General features: G+C 45.1%; 2 protein-coding genes across 4 annotated transcripts in view; one reads left to right on the top strand and one right to left on the bottom strand.

Annotated features, from left to right (window-relative positions):
• The window catches only part of LOC144155174 (putative ATP-dependent RNA helicase DHX35), a gene marked incomplete in the record, with an annotated part of 25,093 nt that extends 16,456 nt beyond the window's left edge, over positions 1-8,637 (top strand). The window contains 11 exon segments of the mRNA XM_077686456.1: positions 2,884-2,980; positions 3,062-3,214; positions 3,274-3,398; positions 3,483-3,537; positions 3,599-3,691; positions 3,766-3,860; positions 6,420-6,497; positions 7,924-8,053; positions 8,116-8,269; positions 8,336-8,447; positions 8,531-8,637. Coding sequence (XP_077542582.1) covers positions 2,884-2,980; positions 3,062-3,214; positions 3,274-3,398; positions 3,483-3,537; positions 3,599-3,691; positions 3,766-3,860; positions 6,420-6,497; positions 7,924-8,053; positions 8,116-8,269; positions 8,336-8,447; positions 8,531-8,563 — 1,125 coding nt within the window.
• Positions 8,628-27,655, bottom strand: Zc3h3 (Zinc finger CCCH domain-containing protein 3). Of its 3 annotated transcripts, none has more exons than XM_077686453.1 (11): positions 27,457-27,655; positions 27,279-27,391; positions 25,735-27,084; positions 24,935-25,028; positions 24,140-24,267; positions 23,844-24,063; positions 23,624-23,785; positions 20,873-21,071; positions 17,751-17,950; positions 12,287-12,435; positions 8,628-8,725 (listed from the first exon to the last, which is right to left on the bottom strand). In XM_077686453.1, the coding sequence occupies exons 2-11, from the start codon at positions 27,340-27,342 to the stop codon at positions 8,688-8,690; spliced, it is 2,604 nt and encodes an 867-aa protein (XP_077542579.1). In that variant the 5' UTR covers positions 27,343-27,391; positions 27,457-27,655; the 3' UTR covers positions 8,628-8,687. The 3 variants fall into 3 exon arrangements, with proteins under 3 accessions (XP_077542579.1, XP_077542581.1, XP_077542580.1); XM_077686455.1 differs by having other exon boundaries at positions 23,844-24,060; XM_077686454.1 differs by having other exon boundaries at positions 27,472-27,655.

Raw genomic sequence — 27,655 nt, 5'->3', positions numbered from 1 at the left:
CGCGTTTTGAAAGGGGTTTGCTATGAATGCGTGATATGGTCTGCCTTGTCTCACGCAGTTTGTTTGTCGTCACTGGAGTCTTTTATAAGCATATGAAGTCCAAAAAATTTACACCATCTTCCCGCGAGGGGAACCATGGGGTAGATGTGACGCATCGGGGGTTTCCGTTATGTTAGTGTGTCCATTGTTGTTGTGTGTCCATATTTTACGCAGCATGTTCACCCCCGATGCGTCGCATCTACCCTATGGTTCCCCTCGCGGGAAGATGGTGTAAATTTTTACGGTTGCGCCGACCATCGCGATAGCAGGCCTGTTAGTCCCCATTCAAATCATCGGTGGTCATCGGAGGATGTCATCGGCGGAACGACTGAGCGGAGCGGCGCAGTTACTGCGTTGATATAGCGGGATTCACACGACGGAGAAGCCCTCTCTTTTTGGCCCGCGGGACGCGCTCACGCGACCGGTTTTAGGCTCCGCCCCTCGGTGGGGATAGCCCGCGGTGGCTCCGCGAAAGAAAATGCCTCCGCATGTTTTCGCTCGACGGCGGTGGCCCTCGGCGGGGAATGGAACCTGTTCCTCGGCGCTGTCGTCTGCTAGTCACTCCGCGTAGCTCCGCACGTGTGGATGCGCCGCCAGGCCGGATAATCCGGTCACGTGCTGTTGACGTCACATATCCGTTCGCCTCCGTGAGAGGGTTTCTCCGTCGTGTGAATCCCGCTTATGCAGCGGAATGAGAGAGAGCAGCGCATAGCAGCGCATGCGCATGTGTTAACCGAGCGCAAGCTGCGCGCTAACCCGCACCCACGCACAGCTGGCACGGCGACGGAGCGAGCGCCTGCGAGCGCTAACACGCAGATGGCGCTGCGGTGAGAGCGGCGCTAGCGCGCCGCTGGCGCGGCAAGGAGAATGGGGGAGGGATGCGGACTACGCCGGACGACGCCGGAGGGACAAGGCGAGTGAAAGAGATGCGTCGCATCTAAAAATCACAGGAACGGCTCACGACATATTCAAAATATTCCCAGTAACGCCCTACTTGCGCCGCGCGGAGAAACATCCGGCTACGGTGATAAGGCACAGCGGCAACTTCCGGTGCCGTTCTTAAGTTGTCACCGAGTATAGTGTTAACTAGGATGCCAAGTTTAAATAAAGTCTGAAATATGACAATCAGAATTAAGGAATGGGGCGTTACCTGACAGTGACAGAAACACTATTCTGGATAGCTTCTTGCTTTCAAAGCCACCTTGCAGCGAAGCAAGGTGGCTTTGTTTTGATGTCCGGAATGTTAACGTTAAAAGCTTTCTTTTACTCGTTACATTGTGGACACTGAGGAATCGTAATGTTGTGAGTTCAGGTTATTGTTGCAAGAGCCAGAGCTGAACACAGCACAGTTGTTTAACCCTGTCAGGGTCAAATTTTTTACCAAATGCGACCCCCAGGGTCGATTTTTTTTATTGCCGATTTAAATTCTTCGGACAAATGTATTTCGAGAAAAATTGTTGTAATTTTTTTTAGGGTGACCATAAAGTGACAAAAAAATAGTTTGTGTTGTTACATACACGTGGTTTATTCATGAGTAACACAAGAAAAATCCTAAAATTTCACGGGCACAAGAAGGGGGAGAAACGCAAGAGGCGCAACAGTTTCGCGTGTGCAAGAAGCGGGAAGTGCGCGCAGGACGAAACCGAAACTAGCCGCTGCGCGCGAGTGCATGACAGGATGCCCGTGTAACGCTGTAGTAGAGCATAAAAAAAGGAAAAAAGAGCCATCGGCGCAAGAAAGAAATTTCACGTATTTCCACAGTGTGGCAGCCCATGCCAAGTGAGAGAAATGATAGAAAAAGGCACGCTTTTTAAAAATGCAAGCAATGATGTACATGTGCGCCAGTGACCATTTTGAAGGTGTTTGCAGGGGACGTACATGTACGTCATTGACCCTGAAAGGGTCAAAGGGATGAGGAGGAGTGCTAATAGGGCACTGATAATTATCTATAAATGCCAGTTGCCTTCCATTCGTCAGTGTGTGCCTATGTCTCGAATGCGTATCAGCACTGTGAAAATAGTAAAAATGAATCAGACTGGAGTTCTTGTTTGAATTTTCACTTTACTTGGTCCCTTTTATTATTTTGGCTTAATTCAATCATTTCATAGTGCAGTCTCCTAGTAAGCAAATACCTAGTATCCTTCATATCATCATCAGCAACAGGTCATTATGTCCGTAACATTGTTTAACTTAATGTGCAAACTGTTTCTGTAGTACACACACACACACACGTATATATATATATATATATATATATATATATATATATATATATATATATCCGACCGAAAGTTTTCCCGTTACCTATATATACGTGTGCAGTTGAACCCCGTTGATTCACTTCCAGTTATTTTCTTGACAGTTACGTTGTGCAATCTCAAGTTTAATATCACTGCTCACCATATAACGTTTTTATTTTGTGATCTCCTGTAGACATGAGGCTCTACTGTACATATCTTTTTATGTACATACAAACTGGTAGAATTTGTGACTGTTTTAGTATGCAGCAAAGTTTGTTAGTGCAGTACACATTTTTATTTTTGTGCTGTGGAGTTATGCCATATTTGTGCTACAAAACCATTTTTGTTGTGGTCTGTTTTGCACTATTGTTTTGCATGTATCATTACTACTTTTCAACTGCTACAGTGGAATATTTTACCCTCCGTACTTAGTTTTGCACAGATTTTTTTCATGCTGGCATATGCCTTTGTTTCACTAATTTCCTGCATCCAGAGTGCTCATGGAACCCGCATGCTTTTTATGCAGTTTTGTGGCAGAACGTGTTTTTCTGAGGGAATGGATTAGTGAACTTCTATTGACAAAGCTTGTTCTTTTTCCAAATAGATGAAGGCTTTCCAGCCTTTCAGCCCTAAGGTCCGGAAAGTAATTGTAGCGACAAACATTGCTGAAGCTTCGGTGACCATTAACGGAATTGTTTACGGTAAGCTGTTTGCGGGTGTTTAAGGTGTCAACAAAGGGGCCTGTATTCTCAAGCAGCCGAATGTGTTCTGTGTTCATGCAGTGGTCGACTGCGGCTTTGTAAAGCTGAACTTCTTCAATCCCAAGACCAGCACGGACGCGCTGGTGGTAGTGCCCGAGTCGCAGTCCTCGGCCCGGCAAAGAGCCGGCCGTGCGGGCAGGGTGTCGGCCGGAAAGGTCTACAGGCTGTTCAGAGGTTGGTGGCTGCGGCTGATCGTTGCACGCACGCTTGTTGCATACCCGTCGCTTTTCCAGAGGAGGACTTCAAGCAGCTGCCGGTACACACCACCCCGGAGATTCAGCGAAGCAACTTGTCAACCTTCATACTCCAGCTCAAGTCACTGGGAGTGGACAACATTGCACACTTCAGCTTTCCTTCGGTGGGTAGCTCTGCCAGTCTGTTGCTGCCACCCATCATGACCCAGGAGACTTGTGATTCTGACTTCGGGCACCCTTGTTTTCAGCCACCCCCTTCTCGTATTGTGATCAATGCATTAGAGCTGGACTATGCTTTGGGAGGTGAGAATGTCAACACATTTGCTCAGCAGAAATATCAATGGGCAATGTACATTTTTCACAGCACTTGACAACAGCGGCAGCCTGACAGAATTGGGACTGAAGATGGTCATGTTTCCAGTGCCTGCCATGCAGGCAAAAATGTTGCTGGCATCTGGTACGTTAATGTCACATCTGAAAAAAAGCATCGAGCGCGGGATGGTTTTAAGACAGATTTTCTTTCCTTTCCAGGGGAGTTTGGTTGTTCGGAAGAAGCTTTGACGATCGTGGCAATGCTGCAAATAGAGTCTATATTCTTGTTCCCTTCAAGCAGAAGAGCAGAGGCGGTGAGAATGGCAGCCACTTCTCAGCACAACATAGTTCTAAGAACACTTTTTTTTTTTTTTTTTTGAAATCCAATCATATCCAATGTTTCACTGACCTGGCTATAGCCATAGATTGTTTCTATCTGTGCAGTGTGAAATGCAGCAGCAAGTGTGTAAGTATAATCAGCTTAACCTGCAGCTTAATTTTTGCTGCTAGTGAACCAGTAAAAATTGACTTTCTGCTATGTTGCTGCCTGTATGCACCAAGAGATTTCCTTTGGTTTCCCAATGAAGCAGCAGGACCAAAATTCTTGGCAAAGCTGTTACGGTGAAGTGCCAGGTTATCATCCACCACTCGCTTGCGCGCATTAGTCTGCTAGGTTATTGGCGGTGAGCGCGACCACGGGCGGCGCTGCGGAGCGCGCCTTCGTGACGTCGGCTTAGGGATTCTTGCATTTGTCGTCTGCTTCACTCCGGTTTGCTCTCTCTGCTGTTTCTTTGCGCGCGGTTGAGATTTTGTGCCTGTCCGCAGCAGATATCGCGTATGCGCAACCTTTTTTTCGTAACAAAAGACTTAAAATAGCGTAAACCAGCTCAAGGCGTGATTTTAGGTATAGTTTTTGATACCGCTCCGGAAATAAACATTGCCGGCGTCGCCCATGCATTGCTGCGAAGGTGGTCCTGTGCGGAGCGCGAAGAGTCGGAGCTGGGCGTCAGCCTCTGTGTTCAGCAGTCTTTCGAACAAAGGTAACAGCCTGAGGCTGACAACCGACAACAGCTAAAATGGAAGACCAAAACAAATTCCAGGCCTTTGGGGCTGTCGGCTTTGGCAGAAGGCATTACGATTCCAGCTAATCGTATGTAAGGTAAAACAGATTTGGCAACCTTGCCTAACGCTCGAAACTATTGTATCAAGTCACTTCACGTTGTCACGGCATGAAAGTGTGCCGACATGCACTATGGGGCACAAATATTGTAGATTGATTTCCAAATAACCTGCTGTTTCTATAGGCGCGTGCTGGTTTTATACCAGGCTTCTAACCAGTATGCAGGCTTGTTGAGCGAAACGAGTAATCTGTATGGCAAACATACAGTAAGACTATGTTTGTTCAGATTTGGAGGGATATTTCGGTACATTTGCCACAGTCATACCATCCCAATATTCAGATAGGCGTTATAGTAAAACTGCACTCAAGAGGAGGAGGACAAGGAGGAGGAGAAAACTTTAACAGTAAAATCGAGCTGGTTAGTGGGCAGGCTCCTCAATCCAAGACGAGAGAGTAACATTCATTCTTCAATTCACCGAATGTCATCCCGAGTAGTCCAGGATTTGTTCTTTGCGACTGAAGGGGTTGGAAAACAATAAAGAGCTGTCTGGACATATTCATTGGTTTCGAATTGTGTTATACTGAAAATTGGCATGTATACTATTTATTGCGTTCTTTAGCAAGTAGTTTTCAACACCGTAATCATGTCATAACTTTTCGGGTTGAGATTGAGTTCATTGCGATAACGACGGTTCGATAGAAATTAGGTCACAAAAGCCGCCTTCGAGTACTGTGGACAACGTTATTTGCGCCGTAGCACAAATCTCATTGCATTGCATATTCACACGAACTTTGTGAGCCTCGCAAACATCCCCAAACCTCCAAGGACGTTTGGGACGGTGGAGAAAAATGAATGCGTTGGGCACAGAAAAAAAAACAACATTCATCTAACAACAACGAAAGAAATAGAAAACACCCGTTTTATTTCCTGCTGCGCGTCCCGCTGCTTGATGCGTAGCATTAGACTGTTGAGTTCTCATAAGTGCATCTCAGAAATAGTTAAGGGAAGCCTACGCATTTTGAATACTTATCGAGGAGCTCTCAGCACTAAAACTCGCAAATACGCTAGATAGGACGAGTTACACACGATCGTCTGAGCGATGCTCTCTGAAAGTCGTTCTCTCTCTCCTCGTGTGTTGTGTAAACTTGTGCGGGATAAAGCTTGAAATTATTCAGAGCTGCCAGAATCTGATTGAAAACGCGCTTTTTAAAGCCCCAAAGCATCAAAGCGGGCGATTTCTAGCAAAGGCACTGCTGCCAGTCACAACCGGACGACCGCGGCGCGGGTGTAGCAGCGGCACGAATGTAGCAGACGACAGCGGAGCGGGTCCCTAAGCTGACGTCAGATCCAGGGGGCGCCACTCAAACATCTCACCGCCAATTGGATCACACTGGTGGACCACTTCTCACCAAGTTAAGAAAACTTGGGTATGTATGCACTTGGCTTAGTTATGGCCTCAACAGCTGTTCATTGCAAAATATGTACACAACACACAAACAGCTTTCTCATAGCGGCCACGCTGAAATCGGTGAATTCTTATTGGTTGCAAAATAGTGTTGTCTACGTATACATTCAAAATAATTTTGAGCTAGTGAGTTTAATATTTGCACTGAATGGAAAATTCTGCTGGTTAAACTTGCAAAGTATCGTTCCTGGCTTGGGCGTTATACTTCCCATAGCCGTGAAACTGTTAACGTGCAAACAAACCCTGACCAATACGGTTTTGCTAATTTTGGCTGTCTCCCTTTGCAGAGGAAAGCAAAGTACAAGTTTTCAGTACTTGAAGGAGACCTGCTGACCCTGTTGAATGTTTACAACGCCTTCATCCAAGTAAGACTTGTTCTACTCGATAATATCAAGCTTGCAAATCTTTGAGGGCGTGAAGCTTTTTATGCTAGTACAGAGGTTAAAGTAATTTTCTACTGAAATTGCGTTATGTATACATAATAAAGGCACATTACATATAGGGAGGTATGTTGCTAGTCCTTGCTCACAACAAAAGCTTGAGTGCATAGGAAGTCCAATTAGTTCAATACTCTTTACGCAAACGAAAGAGCTCTCGTATGTTGAGCATGTCATGTTAAGAAATTTTGAAATACGAAGCAGGAACACGGGCCAGATAAGAAATACATTGATGCAAGAAAGGAAGTGGTAGTTCCACTCGTTTGACAGACCTCTTGATGACTACCATTAGTGCCCGGGGGCAAAGCTGTCTTTATGCTGTGCAGTGGGCACCTGAAGTGAACTGTGCCAACCTGCTCTGTTGTATCTTTCGCAAGTCTGAAGAAGGATCAACATTTTGGCAAGTTGGTATTGGTTAAACATCTCCGAACAACATAAATACACAGACACTAGGGGAAGAAGATAACAGGACACGTCAGCGGGATTCATTTTCTTCCCCTAGTGTCTGTGTATTTACACTGTTGTTCTAAGATGTTTAAACAAGTCCGAAGCCCTACAAAAAAAAGAGTGCAAATTGCAGCCATCCGTTTTAAACTAGAACAAAAATGCCACGCTAGTTTACATACAGTGCGGTGCTGGCACAGTCCTCAACAACATTTCCACCTATTTCATGGCTAGCACCATTTTGTTAGCACACAGGCTAAATATGCCTTCCATTTATTGAAACTACACCCTCAGACTTGAAAGTACAGTCTTAGTTGAGCGCACGCCAGGAACTTGTGGGGGTGCGAGGCGTGTGCGTGTGTAGTGCGCAAGGCCCACCCCACCTCTCCACGGTCTCTCTCGCCCACGAAACGAAAGTAGCGTTTCCCCCTAAACTGGTTTACGGCCTCTTTTGGCTAGGTTTACATGTGGTGATGCCCAACAACCGCATGTTTTGTTTGCCAATCTGGTGTTGAGTGGCGCTGTGTGATACACAAATGCACATTTTGCCATTTCGGCGCTGCTGGTTTATTTGACATCAGCTTCTGTGTGCGGCCAACTAAAACTGGTTCTTCGCGAGAACTTTGCTGCGCGCGCTGCGCTGCCGCTACGTGCGTGTGCAACTCTCTGCGTACGCTCAACTAAAACTGTCTAGTGTCGTTTTGGCCGACATTCCAAACCCCAAACCGGCGAGGAAAGTGGTGCAAGATACATGACACTTTTGAACTCTTCTGACAATAAATCAGCCAGCCTACACATTCTATGATTTTTACAGTGTCTTTCCCAGTACACTGCTTGCTGTGGTCAGAATTGAGGCTTACAACAAAAGTAACGAGGCCCAAGTATTCAACGAACGCCTTGTCTCACACAGAAAGGGAAGGACAAGCAGTGGTGTGGCCAAATGTTCCTGAACTACAATGGGCTGGTGAGAGCCGCAGAGATCCGGAACCAGCTGCAGAGGCTGCTCCAGAGGTACAAAGTCCCCCTGGTCTCCTGTCAGGGTACGTGTGCCATCCCCGCAGTCGACGCTGTGAGTGTCCTGACGTGCAACACTCGATTGCAGGCGACACAGACGCAGTGTGTCGGTGCATCGTGGCCGGACACTTTGCCAATGCCGCCTACCTGCACTACTCGGGGGAGTACCGCACTGTGTGCGGGGACCATGCACTCGCCATCCACCCGACGTCTGTGCTCTACACACAGAAGCAGCCCAAGTGGTGAGGAACCAAAGTCTTTGCGTGAAGCTTTATTTCTATATTCACAATAAATACACGGGGGTGCAGGGTTGTTTTCGGAGAGCTGGTGCACACCAGCAGAGAGTTCATGCGAAACGTCACGGTGGTGGAGTCGTCGTGGCTGTACGAACTGGCACCAGGATTTTACCAGTACGGCACGGTGAGTGAGCAGCCTCCGACATAGCTTATTTACAGCAGTGCAGTGCAAACCTTTCTGCAAATTTTTCATTTTTACATGTGCAGGATATGGATGCTGCAAGAGGAAGCCTATTATGAAGATGAAGGACCAAATTTGGCACTATATAAAAATTAAAAAATGAAGCGAGGAATAAAAACAGAATAGCAGGCCACCTGTTCATTTTGTGTATTTCAGCATCTTACCACACTGCAGATGCGGATTTTACGAGAGAAAGTTTGGCCGGATCCGGATGCCGGTCCCTGAAAGGATTTGCAAAGGGGTGATCATTACCAGTTCACTTGCATGCCTACCATTCTCACAATTGACTATCTCTTCAAACCAAAAGTTTACTTGCTCACCTTAGCTCTCAAAGAATATATGCTGGCAGTTTTCAAATGCACATAACTGCAGTTTGGTAGCCTCAAAATGTACATCTTTGATAGGGGAAATGTGACAGGGCACAACTTGTCAAGTAGTTTGGACACTGTCGATAATGCTACAGTCCTATGTACACTGATGGTCTTGTCTTTTAGCGTCCTTTTCAAATTAATTGCTTCACAAAAAAAGGAATGAGCCCCTTTTAAATGCTACTCTTAAAATTGCCCGAGGGTCTGTTTCACCACGTCACTGCAGAGGGACCAATTGCTGTGATCAAAATGAGTAAGTAGCTCAATGGCAAGGCCCAGCACATGACAACTCGGAAGAATGTGGTCTGTGCTTTGACAATGCGCTATGCAAGCATGCCGATGGCAGCACAAATCAAATTGTACAGCACAATCGTGTGTAACATTGCTAATCAAATTTGCTTCCTTTGACAAAGTGGTGTATGGTCATTCAGGTGCATTGTGGCAAAGTAGACCTTCAGAATGCTAAAAATTCTTGTTATCTTTTCTACTGCAAACTCTAACCTTTCATCTACGCCCAGAAGTTCTGCCACGCACACAATATTCTATAGTCCATTCACAAGCTGCATGCAAGTTGCCCAATGTGCACCTCTAATACCTGTGCTGCAAGAAAACTTTTGACAGTTGACTAGGCTTCATTACAATGTGTTCAAAGGCCCTCTGAATGCCTTTGAAACGGCCATGCAGCATAGCTATAACTAACCGTGACATTCTACAGTGGCCAGCAGAAAAACCTGGATGTTAAGCGTACAGTCCCCCACCCCCTTACTGGCAGGTGGAACCACAAGGCCCTAAATTCCTACAGCTGCTCGTCTTCGGCCACCCACTGTAGAACAACACTGAGAGTCGCATGTTGGGCGGCTTTGTTGAGAGCCGTTTAGCATTCATGGTAGTGCTCGCAGCTTCTGAAATAATAAACTTCATAAACTTTAGCTAGACTTGCTGTATGCCGGTAGCGTCCACCCAGTCATATTAATATGTCTATCACAGTGTCCACATAATAGTGCATTTCCCCTAAAAAGAACCGGTTAATACAATCACCTTATTACAAAAACTAGGGCAGCGTATGCACTTTACCAGAGGCTTTGGTATTGTCCTAAGCAACGTAAATAATCTCTCTTCAATATGAGCCAAGTGCATCAACCACAATGAAGCCAAATGTGGCCCCACGCTCTGATGGCTGTTAAAATTTCCCAAAGGTACTATTTCAAAACACACATAAAGCAGGTGTTCGAATTATATCAAAATGGCCCAAATTCAGTTGTTAAGACACAGGAAAGATTAATTTGGATTTTGGTGTTCAATGCTTTTTATCAATACCTGGGCTATGAGGGATGCACTGGTATAGGGTTCTGAACTAACCTGAGGTCTGATGGAATAAAAAATAGCGCAACACAAGAATGACGATAAGAAATACAACCACAAGCTCTAGGCTACAACCAAACTACTTTGGTTGTACATAGTACCCTAAAACCCTTCCTGCGCATAAGTGCCAAGCTATATATATATATATATATATATATATATATATATATATATATATATATATATATATATATATATATATATATATATATATATATATATATATATATATATATATATATATATATATATATATATAAAACGCACAAGTCTCCACAGTTTTAACGACTGTGCCTGTGTTGTTCCCCTTTAATGTTTTTATGAAGCGCTGTTTTCATCCCATCATGTCGGTGCACGAACTCACTCTATTAGAAATGCTGCTGCAGCATTTTTCTGGAGTTTCCAACAGGGAAACAACGCACTGGTCTAAAATGCACCTAATCCCCCACACCTGACAAAGGGGTTTGCAAACCCTTCGAGCCTCCCCCACATTTGGGATTTCATGCAGAACTCGGACCAATGTCACATCTGCGGATGCAGTTTCACGCCACACAATTGCCACGAGGGTTGCTGCAGCAGGGGTGCAACAGCTGCGCCAATTGCACCATTTTGATACAAGTTCATATTTTTTGAGCCAAGCTGCACCAAAACCATGAAATTAGTTTAAATTGTGCCACATTGCACCAAAATGCCCGATTAGGCACAAAATTTCTCAGTTTCTCTAACTCAAGCAAAGAATAATGTACTCGACAACCTGAGGCTTGTAAGTCATCCGATCCAGTTGCGTAGACAGAAGTTCATACACAGTCCATCGCCTATGTCTATGCCACTTTTAGTTCACTGTATAGGAAAAGGGCAGAGGAGTGATAGCGGGCACCAAGAGCAGAGCACACGAGTGTGGCTTATCGCCGACGGTCCAATTTTGATAAGCATCTTCAGATATCTGCAGACGCACGTGTGGCACAGCGCTGTTGGTGACCTAATAGGCGACAACTAAAACGTGGAGGTAGCTGCTGCCTCCTTGTGCATGACCGCCAAGTGCACTGCGGAGGCACTGTGTGTGTGCCACTTGCATTAACGAAAGCAGCTCGCTGTATCCGTGCACGTGGTCACGAGCTGAGTGGGAGCAAGTAATTCTCCCATGGCAAACATGTACATACAGTACATACAGCAAGCGGGGCGGCAGTGACTGCATGAGCTCTGTAGGCAACGTGCTGCACGAAACTAGCAAGCGATTGGAAGCTTCGAGAGCGTGACGAACTGAAAAATGTCTAAAGGAAAACATTTATGTCATACCAATGAAATATGTAGTAGTCATGTATCTGCTGATAGTTAGCTTTTGGTGGTATTAAAAAACAGTTTTTCTTATTTCTATCTAGTGTAGCCAGATGCTGCTCAGGTGGAAGAGCTATTTGTTATGCAATTAGGTTAGGGCTGGTTATTTAGAAGGGCACTTGGAGTTCAAATAAAAATATTGTTGGCAGCTTTTATACCATTTTCTTGTTTTTTTTTCTTTCTTTCGTCGCTTGATCTTTATAAATACTCTAAGCACTTAGATGAACCTGTTTTACAGGTTTGCACAAATACACCACGCCTTGCAGCTTTGTGTAGAATTCGTTGGTCACATTTGCAGGACTTTGTCCATTGAAGCTAAAACACATTTGAACCAATTTTAAATTGTGCATACGTCTTTTGTATTAAACTGCTCCAAATTCGAGATTTGGTACTCCAAAAATGAAGGCATCTTTTTCCCGTAGCCTGGTCCAAAACCATAATTTTCTTGCTCCAAAAATTGCTCCAAATCTAATTTGGGCTGTTGCACCCCTGCTGCAGCTTAAAAATGTGATTTTAATGAGTCGTGGTCCGGGATAATGCGAGCTGTATGATTAGAGTCAGAAACCCTTGAAGGACGAAAACGCGATAATTTGCCAGGCCACGTATGCAGCGTCGAGACACGAGGAATTGTACCAAAACCTTCCAAAAATGAAAGAGCAGCAAAAGGGCCACACGTGAGACCCTGCGGGCCACATGCTGACTGGCAAGAGGACTCACGGGCACGGCGCTTGGGAGGTGGAGGAGTGGCCACTGGGGGCTTGCAAGACTCCAGCGGTATGAATGCGGGTGCTTGGGACATCTTGGGCCGTGTCTGCTCACCTTCCACACTGCTGCTGCTGTTGCTGCTGGGCCCACAGCCTGCCAGGCTGGGGAAACGAATGGGTGATGCCACACACACAGACAGACAGCTGCAGCCACGGCGGCGTCTCCCTCGTCCATACGCCGCCCAATTTCCCCTTCATCCTCTCGGAGCACAAAACTGACTGGTGCAAGAGTTTGACACAAGCCACGACACACTTCCAAACCAGAGTAAACAAGAAAAGAAAAAAGTGTTACAAACAAACAATCAGTATAATATTTTCTAACTACACATGCAAGGACCACTGCACCTATTGCACCTAACAGAAGTTTGTGAGGCGTTAACAATGCCATACAGAGCCATGCAGCGCAATGCTGCAAAAACTCTCACAAGGTTTCTGTTGCGTACTTGCATGCTCCAAGGAACCTTAATGGCTAAACAACGTTTTCTTTAACTTCCCAGATCGCACCGTTTGTTGCTTCTTCTTTTTTGAGAAGCCTGCTTCATTTGGAAATAAACCACACAAAGTTGGCATTTCTCTTTCTTGTTTACCTCGATCAATATTTTGTTATGGGCTCCCCCCCTGCAGATACAACTGACAAGCACCTTACTGCCATTTTTGAACCTCAATAAAAGTTTGTTTCACTGAATATCTCGCACTAACCACTCCTGCACAGCTTCCACGGAGCTTTTAAGGGAACAGGGTAAAGCAAAATTAAAAGAAAAAAGACTTTTTTTCTTCGCGATTATACAAGTTCATTTCTTTATGCACATTTTCCATAATCACACTTTTCTTAGAAGGTCATATTTCTGGCTCAAAAACAGTTTTTCTGTAAGCAAGTAGTGAGTGACTACGTCCCCTTTTTGAATGTGCTCCATGTTTTTTTGTCATTTTTTCCATCAAGAAACTTCCAGCTCCTGATCAAAACGCTTTACTGGAACCACCTGTATTAAGAAATTGCTTGGCAACCATGGCATAGCTGATATTTTAGCCAAGGCCATCCAAAGACAGTGTGCACGTTTTTTCCACATTGTCCTTTGGAGCCGCGCACCAAAAAACGTCTTTTTTGGGCTTCACACTCTGAAGATTGCAACACTGGATGCTGTTCTTTTCATTCAATGATGATAGCAATGCTTGAGCCAGCATTTTGAAATCATTTGGATCAAACCCTGGCTGCACCACCACCACCAAGTGGCTGAAAGAAGTTGACCACAAGTGAAGAAACTTTGCGGAACTGTACGACAGTTCACAAAATAGGCAAGGCAGGACAGACGACAGCCTGAAAAGCAAAAAAATGACTTCTACGGTGATTACATAGCTGGTGCTTTCTAAATAAATGACTCAAGTGGTGATTGTGGCAAAAAAGTATTGTTTTCACCTCTTTTCTTACTTTAAACTCTCAAAACATTATCTCAAAACAATGTTTTTTATTACATAGGTACCATTTTTTCCTATATCTTCCAGGATAACCACCTGATATTCTTTTCCTGTCATATACATATGTTGTCACATCTACTGTGCCAGAAATGAAAATATTTTGTCACAATTTTTAATATGTAAATAATGCCAAAATTTAGGTACTGACAGAAAAAAATTAATAAAAAAATAATTTTAGTCTGATTTTAATATTTCTGGTACAATTAAAAGAACCTAAAATTTTAAAGAAAATGATATATGCATTATGCGGATATCTTTAGTAGATGCCGAGAAAAAGGTACCTCAAAATGGCCAAAAATGCATGGGAAGTACAGGGCTTACCCTGTGCCCTTACGGGGCAGTCGCATATATCAAATTACCGCTTATATTGAATTTTTTTGCCATCCTGTGCACTTCACTATAACGAGGGTTTCCTGGATAAGCAGGTTCAGTAAGCTTAGAACTGAACTGTTCTGTATTGCTAAGACTGTCAGTGCGATCGTGCTTGCTTCAGTTTTTTTGCAAAAAATACTTTACAAGCTTGTCATTTTTATGATTAACAACAGCCTACTTATGTCCACCGCAGGACGAAGGCCTTGTTGGAATTAGTAGCGAGGAGGAAGAAGAGACCGTGCGCTCGAACGGAGCGTGCACTGCTATCATTATCATTGTACACAGTGTTCCATCCTGTCCCATTAAAGCGGCGGCTCCCGTTCGTGACCCGGCTCGGTCCTTTCCGCGACATGGTGCCGAAACGACAGGAAAAATGGCTTCCACAGACGTGAGACACCCTAACGAGCGCCGGCCCCATCGACCTTCGAGAAGAAGCTTCCGCCGGTGCCTTTGTGTCCTCGTCTGGAGCCGCGCCAAGGGAACTCAACGGTTGAAGGTCCGAGCGAGCTACCAACCAACAACAACGTGAGCCGTGGGGCGAGGACCGTGGAACCTTACGCAGAACGAGCTTGGAACAGAAGGAAGCGACCCGAGGGGAACGAGCTCCATGCACATGAACAAAAGGCAATCACGATCAAGGCATCACATTCCTACCATGTAACGACGAGTGCTTGATTGTAGCCACCACAAGGAACGCCTAACGGCTTTTCCTGGACTTGCTCCCAACGATCTTTAGGACTTACCAACGCCGAGGAAAACGATGGAGAATCTTCTTTATCAACGGCTCCAGGTACGTGAAGAAGTATCGGCGATTATAAAACGAGTTGAGCTGCATCTTTCATATGGACCGCCCTCGCTAGTGCAGCTCTTTAGCTGGAACCAGTATTTGATAGAGAAAGAGCAAGATCTCAAGAAATGGACGGCAAAATTGAAGACCTCGTTGCCATTGACAAGATTGCCGAGGAAATTGAAAGGGCCGAAACATGGACAAACACCATCGTAACGACAAGATGGAAGTTAGGAGGAGTTATTAAGGATTTGCGATCGTCTCTAAAAAGCACGATTCGCGAACGAATGAGACGAAATCTGAACCATGGAGGCGTACCTTCATTTCCTGATTACGGCTCAAACAGTGACAGCACGTCTCTCGGCGGGTCGGCGGCATTACTGACGGGCGTAACTGACGAAGCACGCAACGATAATCCCAGCATAAGCTTGATAGGCGAACTGGAACAGGACCTTAAGCGAGAATCGGACACTGGTAATTTTACAAATAGCGCTTTATTGCCTTCAGCACGGCCAGAAACTTTGAACCGCCAGAACCCCAAAGGTGAATTACCCGAATCCGACTCAAGAAACGACCGCACCACCCAAATTAGGCTACCCCGCACGGTATCTCCTGTCGTCGCGAACCGAAAGGCTTCAACAAATGCTAACGTTACGGATTGTAGGGGGCGTGCGAAACCTACTACCCAAGGTGAATACAGGACGCGACGAAAACAAAAACAGGGAGAAAAAGGGAGAAGCACCAAACACCAAGAAGAACGGCAAAAGAGGGGCATCTTCTGGATTTTCTGTCCAAAAAGAACCGCTCGCACAACGGCAGTGAAGAAGGTGACCAGACGAAAAACGGGGAAACATTCCAAGCAACGATATGCAGGCCAGATCCCACACCGCCTCAAGGCGTCTCAACGACTTCAGGTGGACTCTTCGCGCGATGGGCTTCCTATGCACTGTTGCGCTGACAGAGCGAGCTGTGTGCCCTACCTCACGTGGCTCTCCTCTACACTCCGTCGTTTGGGCAGACGATACAAGCACCGGTGGCGGAGAAAGTGCACTCGGCGCTGCCCCGGACTGACGTAGGACTCCCCCGACTCGGCTTTGTGTTAACCCCGAACATTGGAACGATAAAGCTGTGCCTGATATTATAGTTTAACTCCTTTCTTTGAGGTCGGGAGGATGTTGGAATTAGTAGCGAGGAGGAAGAAGAGACCGTGCGCTCGAACGGAGCGTGCACTGCTATCATTATCATTGTACATAGTGTTCCATCCTGTCCCATTAAAGCGGCGGCTCCCGTTCGTGACCCGGCTCGGTCCTTTCCGCGACAGGCCTCTCCTATGGACCTCTAACCACTCTTGTCCTGCACTGCTCGAGTTCATTCTTTCCTCTCGGATTTCCTTATTTCGTCTCTCTAACGAGTTATTGGCCTTCCCCTTCTTCTGTATCCACTCTGTTGCCCTGGTGGCTGTCATTTCGTCTCACCACATGACCAGTTCTTTTTCTTTATTTGAACTATGATATCTTCTACTGGAGTTTTTTTTCCCTGATCCAGGAAGCTTGTTTCCTGTCCCTAAGTGTTGCTCCCATCTGTTGAGCCAGTCTAGGTTTGCTTTCCAGTTGTTTAGTAAGGGACCGAGTTTCTGCTCCATATGTCATCACCGGCAGTACACTGGTTGTATATTCTTCTTTTGAATGATGAGAGGCAGCTTACTTCTCATTATTTGGGAGTGCTTGCAGAGTGCACCCCAGCCCATACCTATTCTGAGCCGGATTTCTTTCCTGTGGATGGGATCAGCATTGACAACCTGTCCGAGGTAGTTATATTCTTCTACGTGTTCTAGCATTTTGTTATGTATGCTGAAGAGGGCACATTTGGCAGCATGCTTATTTATCGTGACTTTAGTTTTATTCATACTTACTTTTAGACCCACGACCACACTTTCTGATTGCAGTTCCTCAAGCACTTTTGCAGGTGTTCTGCGGACTCACTTAGCAAGACTATATCATCTGCAAACCTTAAATGGCTCAAGTATTCTCCGTTTATCCGTAATCCTGAGTTTTCCCAGTGTCAGGCATCCTGAATACCCCCTCCAGACATACAGTGAGCAGTATCTCCTGGTCATATGCCCCTTCAAGATAGTATCTCCTTGCCGTATGCCCCTTCCGATCAGAAATTTGAAGCTTTGCTTTTGAAGGGTTATCCTGCCCATACATCCCTTATATATGTCGTCTAGATGTCTTAGGTAGGCGTCTCCTCTATTCCCTGGTACTTTAATGCTTCCAGCACTGCTGTGGTTTGTATTGAATAAAACACTTTTTCATAGTCTATTATAATTGCTAAGGTGGTTTAGTATACTCTGCGGATTTTTCAATTACTTGATTGATGAGATGGATACGATCCATTGTTGAGTACCCTTATTACTTTGGTAGGTAAATATTACTTTGGTAAACAGCTTGTATACAACTGAGAGTAAGCTGATGGGTAATACTTAAATTAAGGTCTTTGGTATCTCCCTTCTTGTGAATCAGAATCGTTCTTTTATAACAAAAGCATGCAAAAACAAAAGCATGCACACTTGTATCTTATTCTGTGATCAATGTACCTAATGCAGCCAAATGAGAGACGGTCCAAGCAATGAGGACATTAGAGTCCCCACCAGAATGTTTACAGGGTAATTTGTGACACTAAAGATGGTAAGAGAGAAACAGCAAACGAAGAAAAAAAAAATCACGAAAAATGACTGAAAACGCAGTTGGCTGCCCCATGTGGCGTGGAATCACTTGAAACTTACTCCTGGCTTTCCACAGGTGTACTAGTAGTAGCAGAAGGTGTACTGATGGTACCAGAGCCTGTGGAAGTGCTTTCTACTGTCTTTTCCTCGCGCTTGCGTTTTGGAGGGCGGTAGTGATGCTTCAGGTAGCACCGATTTCCCCTAGGGCACTCCTTCTTTGCAGCATAGTCGGGGCATATAAGGATATGCTGCTTTCTGCACTGTAAGTAAAGTAGACAAAGGCAGTGAGCACAATCACGTTGTAATACAACTACTAACACAGGAGGGCCTTCACTCAGGTCCAATCCAAACCTACTCATGTAAGGTCTAGCACAAGCCAAAACAGCACATAGCCTTATTTCATGAAGAAAATGTCTGTACATTACACATCGTCTAGTTTGGCAACATGGTGCCCACAGCACTGAGTGACACTGGAAATCGACCTCCATCACATGACCAAACCCGAAATTCTCTGTCAGAATTAACACTGGCATTCAGGAAGTCTGAATATGACTATAACTGGGTTCTGTTTGATCCTGTTACAGTGCCTGCCAGGGAAACAACTGTGGTGTGTTTGAAACAGAACAAACCAACATGCACAAACATAGCTGGCAAGTTTCCTGGAACTTGCTACGTGGACATGCAAATAGGACTATTTGCAACAAGTTACTTGGCAGATGTCAGACGTAATTAAGGAGAAAGCCTTAAATGTCTCATCAAATCCGAAAAGTGGCCGTTGCATTGTCAACACAAACGGCACCAAAATGGTACCCCACTGTAAAGAGGAAAATTCCTCTGAGCACTTATGTCTGCTTATGTGCTTTGAAGGACAGCCTGGTTATAGTTATGAGCAGTTCCTTTACTTCTATGTCGTATTTGCATCTCTTTCTTGTTTTCTTTCTTTGTCTTTCAGTGCGAATTACTTGGACCGGGTTCCTTTCTGCTACACCATGTTTGTGTCTCTTTCTTCACTTTTGTTTCTTTGCCTTGGGCTGTGAATTATGCCACCAAGCAGACTGGCACACACCACAGCTTCCCAGAAGCAGTCATGGGCAGGTTACCAGCAAAAAGTATCAGTGTTACAGTTACAGTTACTAAAGCCAAAAAAGTAACTTTGTTACAGTTACTGTGGAAAAGAGACGTCATTACTTTTCCGTTACTGTATAAAACTAAGTAATAGATCGCAAAACAAATGATAGAGTTTATTTAGTATTAACGTGCGGAGGAGTGCGGGTGGTCAAAAGTGCACGTGGTAAAACCCCACACGAAGGGAACCTAAAAGGGGCACACTCAAGCCCAACACCAACAACCGTCCTGCACACCTCATTTTGTTGCATCAACCTCTTTTGCTTATGCGCCCTTGGTGTCGGGGAATATTTTTTCAAAACTCCCTCCACTCAAAGTTAGCACCAAAAGCTTCCCTCTTTTCAAAAATCTACTTTCCAGCTTTTTTTTTCTTGTTTTTGCTCGCTCAAGATGAAGGAATAGTTTTAGACATCCCCTCTAAGACCAACCTCCGACCTTGGTCTTCTGCAGGAAAGATAATCCATCCTCGTAACAACCTACTCTCCTAAACTGCGAAAGCAGCCGTGTTGCGGAAAAGTAATGGTATTTCCTGCTACAGTTACTCTGTAAAAAAGTAACAGTGTTACAGTTACAAGTTCCTCTAACTTAAAAGTAATTAGTTACAGTTACAAGTTACTGAGAAAAGTAACTAGTTACCGGTAACGCGTTGCTAGTAACAAGTTACTGCCCAAGACTGCCTCGAAGCAGGGTTCTGGCAGGTGGTGGGCATCATTTCTGATTGATTTATTGATTGTGGGTCTTAACGCGCCAACGCAACGCAGGCGATGAGGGGGGGGCCCCGGAGTGGGGGGCCCCGGATTAAGCGGCCGCCACGGCCGGGAATCTAACCCACGACCTTGTGCTCAGCAGCGCAACGCCTTAGCCACTGAGCCACCGCAGCGGGTCAGGCATCATTTCTACTCGACGTGTTGCCATGTTGAGGCTTACTATTCTACAACTTTTACATTACCGATTCATATTTTTGTAAATTTTGTAAAGTGGGCACATTAACCCCTCAAAGGTCTTGATTCCTGGTTACTCCCTTAAGTGGGCATGTGCCACGAAGAGCAGAACAGCACTGACAACGTTTATTCTACCACTGGCAACGTGCGGAGATAGCAATAAGGTAGCGAATCGGGAGAGTTGGAAAATGCTCACGATGGTTACCGCAAGCGAAAACACGGGACAAAAAAAGTGGGAACGACGCAAGCGCTTGCGTCGTTCCCACTCTATTTCACATGCACACAGAACTATTTCTCAGAAAAGAAACTCCTTTACTTCCTACACACAAAAAAAGTCAGCTCAAAAAGGAATGTTCCGCTCATTAGACCAGACACTTCCTTTCTTGTGCATGAGTGTATATGCACACACTGCGTCATAATTTTCTAGACATATCCTAAGCCTTCCGCACCACAAATAATTCAAAGAATAAGCTTAACCTCGAATTGTGACAAAATTATTTTATGACAGTAAGAAAGAAAGGAGTTTTCTCTGGATTTCCGAGCATAAAACGTTTCAGCCTCGCTTGGGACGTAAGCTTGCACGTTGAAATTTTTGCGGCCGGTGCGCTTTCGGCTTGGCCTGGAAAATTTTGACAAAGACTGTACCTTTAGCTTACACGTTCTCATAAACATCTGCTTAAAATCTCAACTGGAACTCCAAGGAGTGCAAGCATGATAATCGATCAATACAAATTAGGATACACACTTCTGCAAATGTTAAGGCACATGTGCAAGACTTCATGGTCAAATATTTACTACCCCAGATCATACAATGAAGCATTCATAATTTAGACACAACAGGAAAGAGAATATCGCTCCAGTATTGTGGTGCATTGTGCATGCTGCACTTGCAATCGTGAAGCATCTTTATGTGATTTCCTCCACATAAGGACAGCATGTGTCAGAGCAGCAAACGCATCTTCAATTTTAAGTCCAGCCCAAACAGCTATGTGCCAGCTACACCTACAAAAGTAATACATTACATGGCATTGCTTGTAGAAGCTCAAATTCAGATGAAGCGCCCCAAACACGGAAAGTGCTAGACTCTTCAAATACATAGAGCCTAGATGTTCTTACCTGGAGTCCTTCGGCACAAAATCCTTGCACCGCAAATTCACGACACACTTCAGCCTTGGCGCTGACCTTGACATGCCGATAGGGGCAAGGGTCATTGATGCACCGGCCTCGGAGGAAGAAGGAACACACGGGCATCTTTTCTGGTGCTATTTTGTGCGAGAAGGGGCAATCGGACACCTTGCAGGTGCCACGCAAAAATCTGGAGGGATAAAGAAGAGGAAAATAATTGAGGTTGAACTGTGGTTAAAAAAAAAAAAAAAACCCTCATGCAGAAGTAAAAATTTCAACCACGACTGAAAATTCAAGTGCTTGGAATAAGCGCTTTCCCCAAAACCATTGATTTTACTGAACGTAATTTTGCCTAATGCCAATGCACCTCCGCTATTCCTCACGGTAGGCTCACTCATATACGCCCAATGTCAGAATCAACGCACACCAAATCTCGCTTCATTCCTACATGAAAGCACCGTGATCAAGAGGGAACAAAATAAAAAGTAGGCGTATGCTGCTGCTCATTACAGCAGTGGCAGGAACATGCCGACACCTCAGCAACCCTGCAGAGAAAGGTCTCCTAGCATGCGGGAACACAAGAGGAACGTCAACTGTGGTAAAATAACATTGCGCAAGTTAGAAAAAATAAAATGGCAAAAACTAGGGCTCCTGTGGTTTCATTTTGAATTTTTAGATGTGTCATGGCTGCAGCACTGGGAAAATATGTGGGACTACATAATCTTGGAGAGTCTCTGATTTGGAACTCGCAATGAGACACGTATCAGGCCTATGCCTTGGCTCACAGTAGCAACGATGTGTGTCCCCAGCCAAACTGTTTATATAATCGTAGTTGGCGTCAGTAACAAAAATAATTTTGTTCCACGGCATTCTATCAAAAGTGCCATCCTCCCTTACAAATTGGTTGAAAAAAAAAATCCTCTATGAGCTCAGCTTGCAGCACACCGCATCTTCGTGCGACAAGGTTTAACGAGTCATACTAACTGATGAATAGAAAATTGAGACAGTGTCAATGGCCCGGCCTCAATGAATTCAAACAGCGCCCTTTTACGGCTGAACCTGAATGGTGTACATTTCTCATCTGCTGAGAAAAGAAAAAGCGAAGCAGCGCAGGGGATGGCGACTTGGGTTGGCCTCGGTGTGAGGGGATACTTGGTAGCAGGCACACCATGCATCATGCAGCCTAGCAAAAAAAAAAGGCACTTGCAAGACGGCCAAACAACTAAAGTGTCCCACAGAACTTGAAAGCATTTCCTCTGTGCAATGAAATTGTTCGTAGTAATGTGCATAACCTTTCCGTATGCAGACAACAGCAATGCTACTGTAGCCATGACCTTTTTTACTGCAGTAACACTACAGCGCACGCAAATAGGGCCCATAAAATGTCAGCCTCCGAGGTCACCAGCAAATGCTCTCATTAGAAGGTTAGATCAAAACCAGCAGAGATATCAAATGCTACTTTTCTTATCAACACACCCTTCACTCAGTCTTTTGATTGAACTACTGTAGCTAACAGGTGGCGTGAGCAATAAATAGGGCACGTTGGCAATAATTGATCGGCAGACACACAGTGACAGAGTGCATGCGAAGAGCAAGTTGTCCAGCTAAGCCCCGAACTGCTGGTGCAGCACTTGCGGCGATGGCGCTACATTCGCTTCACTGCCGCTGCCCAATGTCGTCTGGCCTCTTGACGCCTCCCATCACTGCTTGTCAAAGAGTGACGCGAGCGCAGGACCAAGTAGGCGGAAAAACAGAATAGAAATGCCGATACTGGTGGACAACAAAAGGATCAACAGGCAGCCAGTGCCGCTGCTAAAGCGAGCACCAGTGAGACAGAATTTAAAGCATGGCTGGCACAATGCACGAGTGGTGTGGAAGAAATGCCGTGCTGCATGCTTCTCAAACCATATGCGCATCAGGCCATGCTGCATGTTTTAAAGGAGCCATGAAGACAAAATACAAGTTGGGTTTATTAGAAAGACTGCTTAGTCCCGATAACAATGATACCAATATCATCGCAATCTTCGAATAAATAACTGAGATATTACAGAAAACGTGTGAAGCAGTCGCGACCCCCTAGCCAATTTCCCGCAACTTTTCTATGACGTCACGGAACCTTGTTTGTGCGATTGGCGCCCGCCTAACTGACCTTTCGCGACGACACATGACTGGACGTCTGTAATGGGGCCTCTAGTTCCATTTGACCGCATCACTTGAATGCTAATGTGCAGTTAATGCACTGAAAATTATGTTTTATTGTTGGCACGTATGACGTCATTCTTGCTCATAACACGTCACTGTGGCGCAAAATTTGAAAGTTTTTAAATACTTCTTGCTTTTTTTTCGTTAAAAAAACATATTTTGTGGCTGTAATGGAGCTGAGTGAGATACTGAATCCTAGTTCTTTCAAATTAAACGAAGTTGTATTTTCTCTTCATGGCTCCTTTAAGAAATAGGGTACAGTGCTCACACATTCTTAAAAATCTATCAATGGATCATGCATTAGCTTTTTTTATGCCTTTCATTCACCAGATTTCCACAAGTCATTAGCACATAGCAAATCTCCAACCATGCATTACCTGCCCAAAGCAAGTCATGTTTTCCAACCCTACAGTCCTAGGGGAAGGGAGAAAAAAATAAAAAAGAAAAAGAAAAAAAAAAGAAAGGAAGGAAAGAACAACGGGAGAGATATACAAGGGAGGAATAATCGAAAAGAATCGACGTGAAGCAGCTTCCACTTGCCTTGTGCACACAGCTACTTTCTCTGGGTCATGAATATAAGCACAGTTGGTGCCTTTGTTGCAGCGGCCAAACCGGTTGAAGAAGATGCAATAAGACTTGCGCTGCAGCTTCCGGTTGCAGTTGACTGTCCGTGCCCTCTGAATGCTCCGGTTAACGGTACGACTGCAAAACAAGAGAAGCCATAATGACGGCCAACGCGAAACTGCTGCCGGAAACCAACCTCAGGTAGTTTCTCGTTTCAGCAGACGGCGTTTGCGAGAGCACGCCAGGCTTCCACTCCACGTAGGTCCTTCCCCCGACATCGATGCGACTGCGCCCGCTGGCTTGTGCTGCCCCCTGCCCCGGCCGTGAAATGCGCCGAAGGGTCTTCCCAGCCGCATCCATGCTGTACGTGGCGCCTCGGACAACAATTACCCTCGCGTGGCGAGGGGAACCCGCTGCTGGAGGGGTAACAAGGCAACCAAAGTCAAGACAAAAGATCACCAGAGTGAAATGCACAAGGATATGCTCGCTTGCCTTTTGGGGGGCCATGAGAGAGAGACCTCCTGGATGTCCTTGACAGCTTATTCCGTGAAGCTTTGTAGGTAATGCTTCCGATCTTGATGTAGTGAGCTTGCGCTGCCCTCAGGTTCAGACTTGTTCTTCTTTAGAAGGGTACAAGTGAAATGGCCCCAAAACCCGCAAAGAGATGCAATAGAAACTAATGTGGTCTGCATTGGTAGTTTATGCACCTTTTCAAAACTAATGTTGTCTGCACTGATAGCGTGCCATTTTGCAAATATATTTCCCCCAGCAACAGCTCTAAAAAAAAAAAAAAAAAAAAAAAAAAAACTAGAAACTAGAAACTGCCGAAAATGAAGAGTCAGCACAATCTCAGAAACTGCAAAATGAGATGCAAGCACACTGGGCAACTTTTGATAGTTGGCATTTGCAACTGCTGCTAAATTGAATTGTATTGCTACAATATGCAGCACAAAAAAAATGAGATGAAAATATGAAATGCATTGTTGGTTGATTCCTAAGCTAACAGAGGCTTGTAAAAACACTGCGGTAAATTGAAATTATGAAGACGAAGGACGGCGGAACACACGATGCAGACTTACGTGTGTTCCGCCGTCCTTCGTCTTCGTAATTTCAATTTAGCGCAGTGTTTTTACAAGAAATGTACCAACTAGCCCAGAAGCAAGCTCTCACTGACAGGGGCATTGCTATGGCTAGACAGCTATAAAGGGTTCAAAATTTAAATTATAAAAAGCTTGATTTCTTCTTTCCGTTTTTTGAAATAAGCTCCAAATACTCATATTTACTTACCCAGTGCTTTTCCGTTTTTGGCCAGAGAAGTAATGGGTGTTAGAGTATGGAGGAGGCCAAGACTGCTTCGTTCTTGAGATGGCAGCACGGTTTTCTGCACAATGACATGATGCAAGGGAGGCAAACTATGTCTTTGTTCTATTGTGGACAAGCTACGATAGCTGTCACATTCCACGCAGTAACGAGCTATTTCTTTGAAATTTGTAACTGCCATGTTTATCATGAAAAATAAAAGGCAACAAAACCTTACTCTCAGTATACGTAAATTAAAAAAAAAATTAACCACATTTTTACTTGCCACTTAACTTAATATAACTTGTAACTTAACGTAATATAATAAGCAACCAAAGCCATGAAACCTTTATGCGTAACACACCAAGAGCTGCCAATCATGTTTCTGTGGCACTCAAGATGTAATACCACTGTCCCACGACACTTTGCATTATTGGCTTCTGCTACACTAAAGGACGTTTTTTTTTACTTCTCAGCTAACTAAGCTAACTCTTGCTGTTAAAAAAAAAAAGGACCAGCAGGCTCTTCAAATCCTTCCCAGCAATTTGTATATGGTTCCAAAACGAAAGGATTGATTGGTGAGAGCAAGCGGCAATTCACCTCGCTCGTGATCGATGCAGGCTCCTCGTACTGGATAAAACCATGCTCCTAACACAAGGCACACATGCAGGACCAATACTTATGACAAGTAATGCTTCCAAAACATAAAAAAAAAAGCCATTTTGAAACCCATTTTGAAACCCTACAAATAATGCACAAATCGGTATGTATCAACAAAGCAAGCATACCAAACTGGGGTCGGGATGGCCTTTGCAGCGAAGTTCTGGACCGACTGACGTTGTTTACTTTGTACTTTTTCACTATGCGCCTGGCTCCAAGACACACAAGGTTGGCACTGGGGCTCTTGACTGGAGTCGATGTTTTTGTCCCATTTCGAACCAGTTTGTACTTGGATACCAGCAGGCGTGATGCAGTAGCTCTTCCAGAATACTCGCGTGGCGAAGCCACAAAGGGACCACGCGAAGGTGTACTAGTGTCCACTGGCACGCAGCTTCTGCGATACACATACCTCCCTGACAGAGGTCGTTTTATAGGCGTGCGACTTGACAATGACGTCATGGGGCCACTGATTTGGGAGAAACTTGCTGGTTTCACATTTGCTGCTACAGCAGTCTTTGGTGTTTGTTTATCAGGTGATGGCAGAGAATGCAATTTCTTCAATGTGTACCTACTCTTGTGCACAATTGTAGAAAGAGATCTTTTGCTAGGTTTTGATGGTGGCGATATCTGCACGCCAAGACGGTTGTTCACCACAAGACGGTTACTGGCACTTGCACTGGTTGTCATGGCACTTGACAATATCTGGTTACTGTCACTTGCACCGCTTCTCACCGAACTTGACAAAATCCGGTTACTGGCACTTGCACTTGTTCTTACTGCATTTCGTGCAGATGGGTTATTAGCCTTTTCATGAGCTTTCGCAGCACTGCTGCTGACACTTGTACTCACTCCCATTTTACCTGACAGCTCTGGTGGGGGTTTTTGCGTTCCAAGTGCGTTGTTCCCTAAAAGGGAAAGATGGTTGCTGCCACTTGCGCCGGATCTTGATGAAGGCTGGATTACAGCACCTGCACTGGTTTTAAGCCCCTTTGCTGCGAGCGAATTGCTGGCACACGTTCCCACTGCACCGCTGCTGACACTTGGACTGGTTTTCGTTTTACTCAACGTATACGGGCTGCTGGCATTAGCAGTGGCTTTTGTTCCAATCGAAACGAGCCGTTTACCACCACTTGCAACAATTTTCATCGTAGTGCCTGCTAACCGTTTGTTGGCATTTGCACCAGTTCGCATCGTACCGTTGACTGAACTCACACTGGTTCTCATTGGGCTGAGCACCACTCGGTTGCTCGCATGTGGAGTGGCTTCTGTTGTACCAGACACAACCCGGTTGCTGGAACCTGCATTTGTTATCACTGTACTTGACGTTGACACAATGTTTGTCTTGGTGAACTTCGTTGGTGCACACACAATCCTTCGATGAAGATTTGCACATTCATTGACTTTTTTGTACCGATTGAACGCTTTCGTTTGCGCGCCATAGCGCGATGTGGCTGAGCCTTGGTGACGATCAATCAAACCTAAAAGAGAACAGGATTGATGAGTTTGGCCTTCAGAGTATTTTGTATGTTTTCAACAAAACTTATTTCCGCTGAGAAGGTATACATATCGAAGAAGAATTGGGCCACTTTTGCAATCAATCAGACACCAGATATCACCTACATTTAGTCCGCGTCCTCCGCTGAAATAGTTAACAGATAACGGTTGCACTCACGCGAAAGGTAAGATATTTCGTCCTGGAGAGCCTTCTTTTCGTAGTCTGAGCTTCTATGTGACATTGTCGAAACTTGTGGCAGCGAAGAATGCCAGGTAGGTTTTTATAAAAAGCTGTAAGGGAACTGACAGTTATTAAAATTCAACCGATCTACGAGTCATCACCTCGCTGCACTCACCGTAGGCAGACTAACCTCTTCATGCAGAATAGCTGACGAATATGTAGCGAACAAACAGTTCGGCACTCCTTATACGTCGACGAGATATAAACACCACAGTGTCGCAACGCCAAAACCAGGAACAGCCACAGGCCAGCATCGCTATGAGACGTTCCCTACGTTCCACCGCCTGTTCTGTGCGTGCGCACCTGCGCCTGCG

The sequence above is a fragment of the Haemaphysalis longicornis genome, unplaced genomic scaffold (genome assembly GCF_048455015.1).
Source record: "Haemaphysalis longicornis isolate Haplotype H1 unplaced genomic scaffold, Haemaphysalis longicornis Haplotype H1 scaffold_1, whole genome shotgun sequence".
Taxonomy (NCBI): domain Eukaryota; kingdom Metazoa; phylum Arthropoda; class Arachnida; order Ixodida; family Ixodidae; genus Haemaphysalis; species Haemaphysalis longicornis.
The sequence above is the reverse complement of the archived record's forward strand: the minus strand, read 5'-3'. Positions and strand labels throughout refer to the sequence as shown.

Bases quoted from the DNA above. Each gene is read 5' to 3' on its own strand.
- Zc3h3 (XM_077686453.1), bottom strand. From the start codon at position 27,342: ATGTCACATAGAAGCTCAGACTACGAAAAGAAGGCTCTCCAGGACGAA. The intron at 21,072-23,623 runs GCAAGTGGAAGC...TTATCCCTCCAG, and splicing joins AAAGTAGCTGTGTGCACAAG to ATTTTTGCGTGGCACCTGCA. The intron at 8,726-12,286 runs GTGAGTCCTCTT...AAATCCTTTCAG, and splicing joins ACCTCCCAAGCGCCGTGCCC to GGACCGGCATCCGGATCCGG.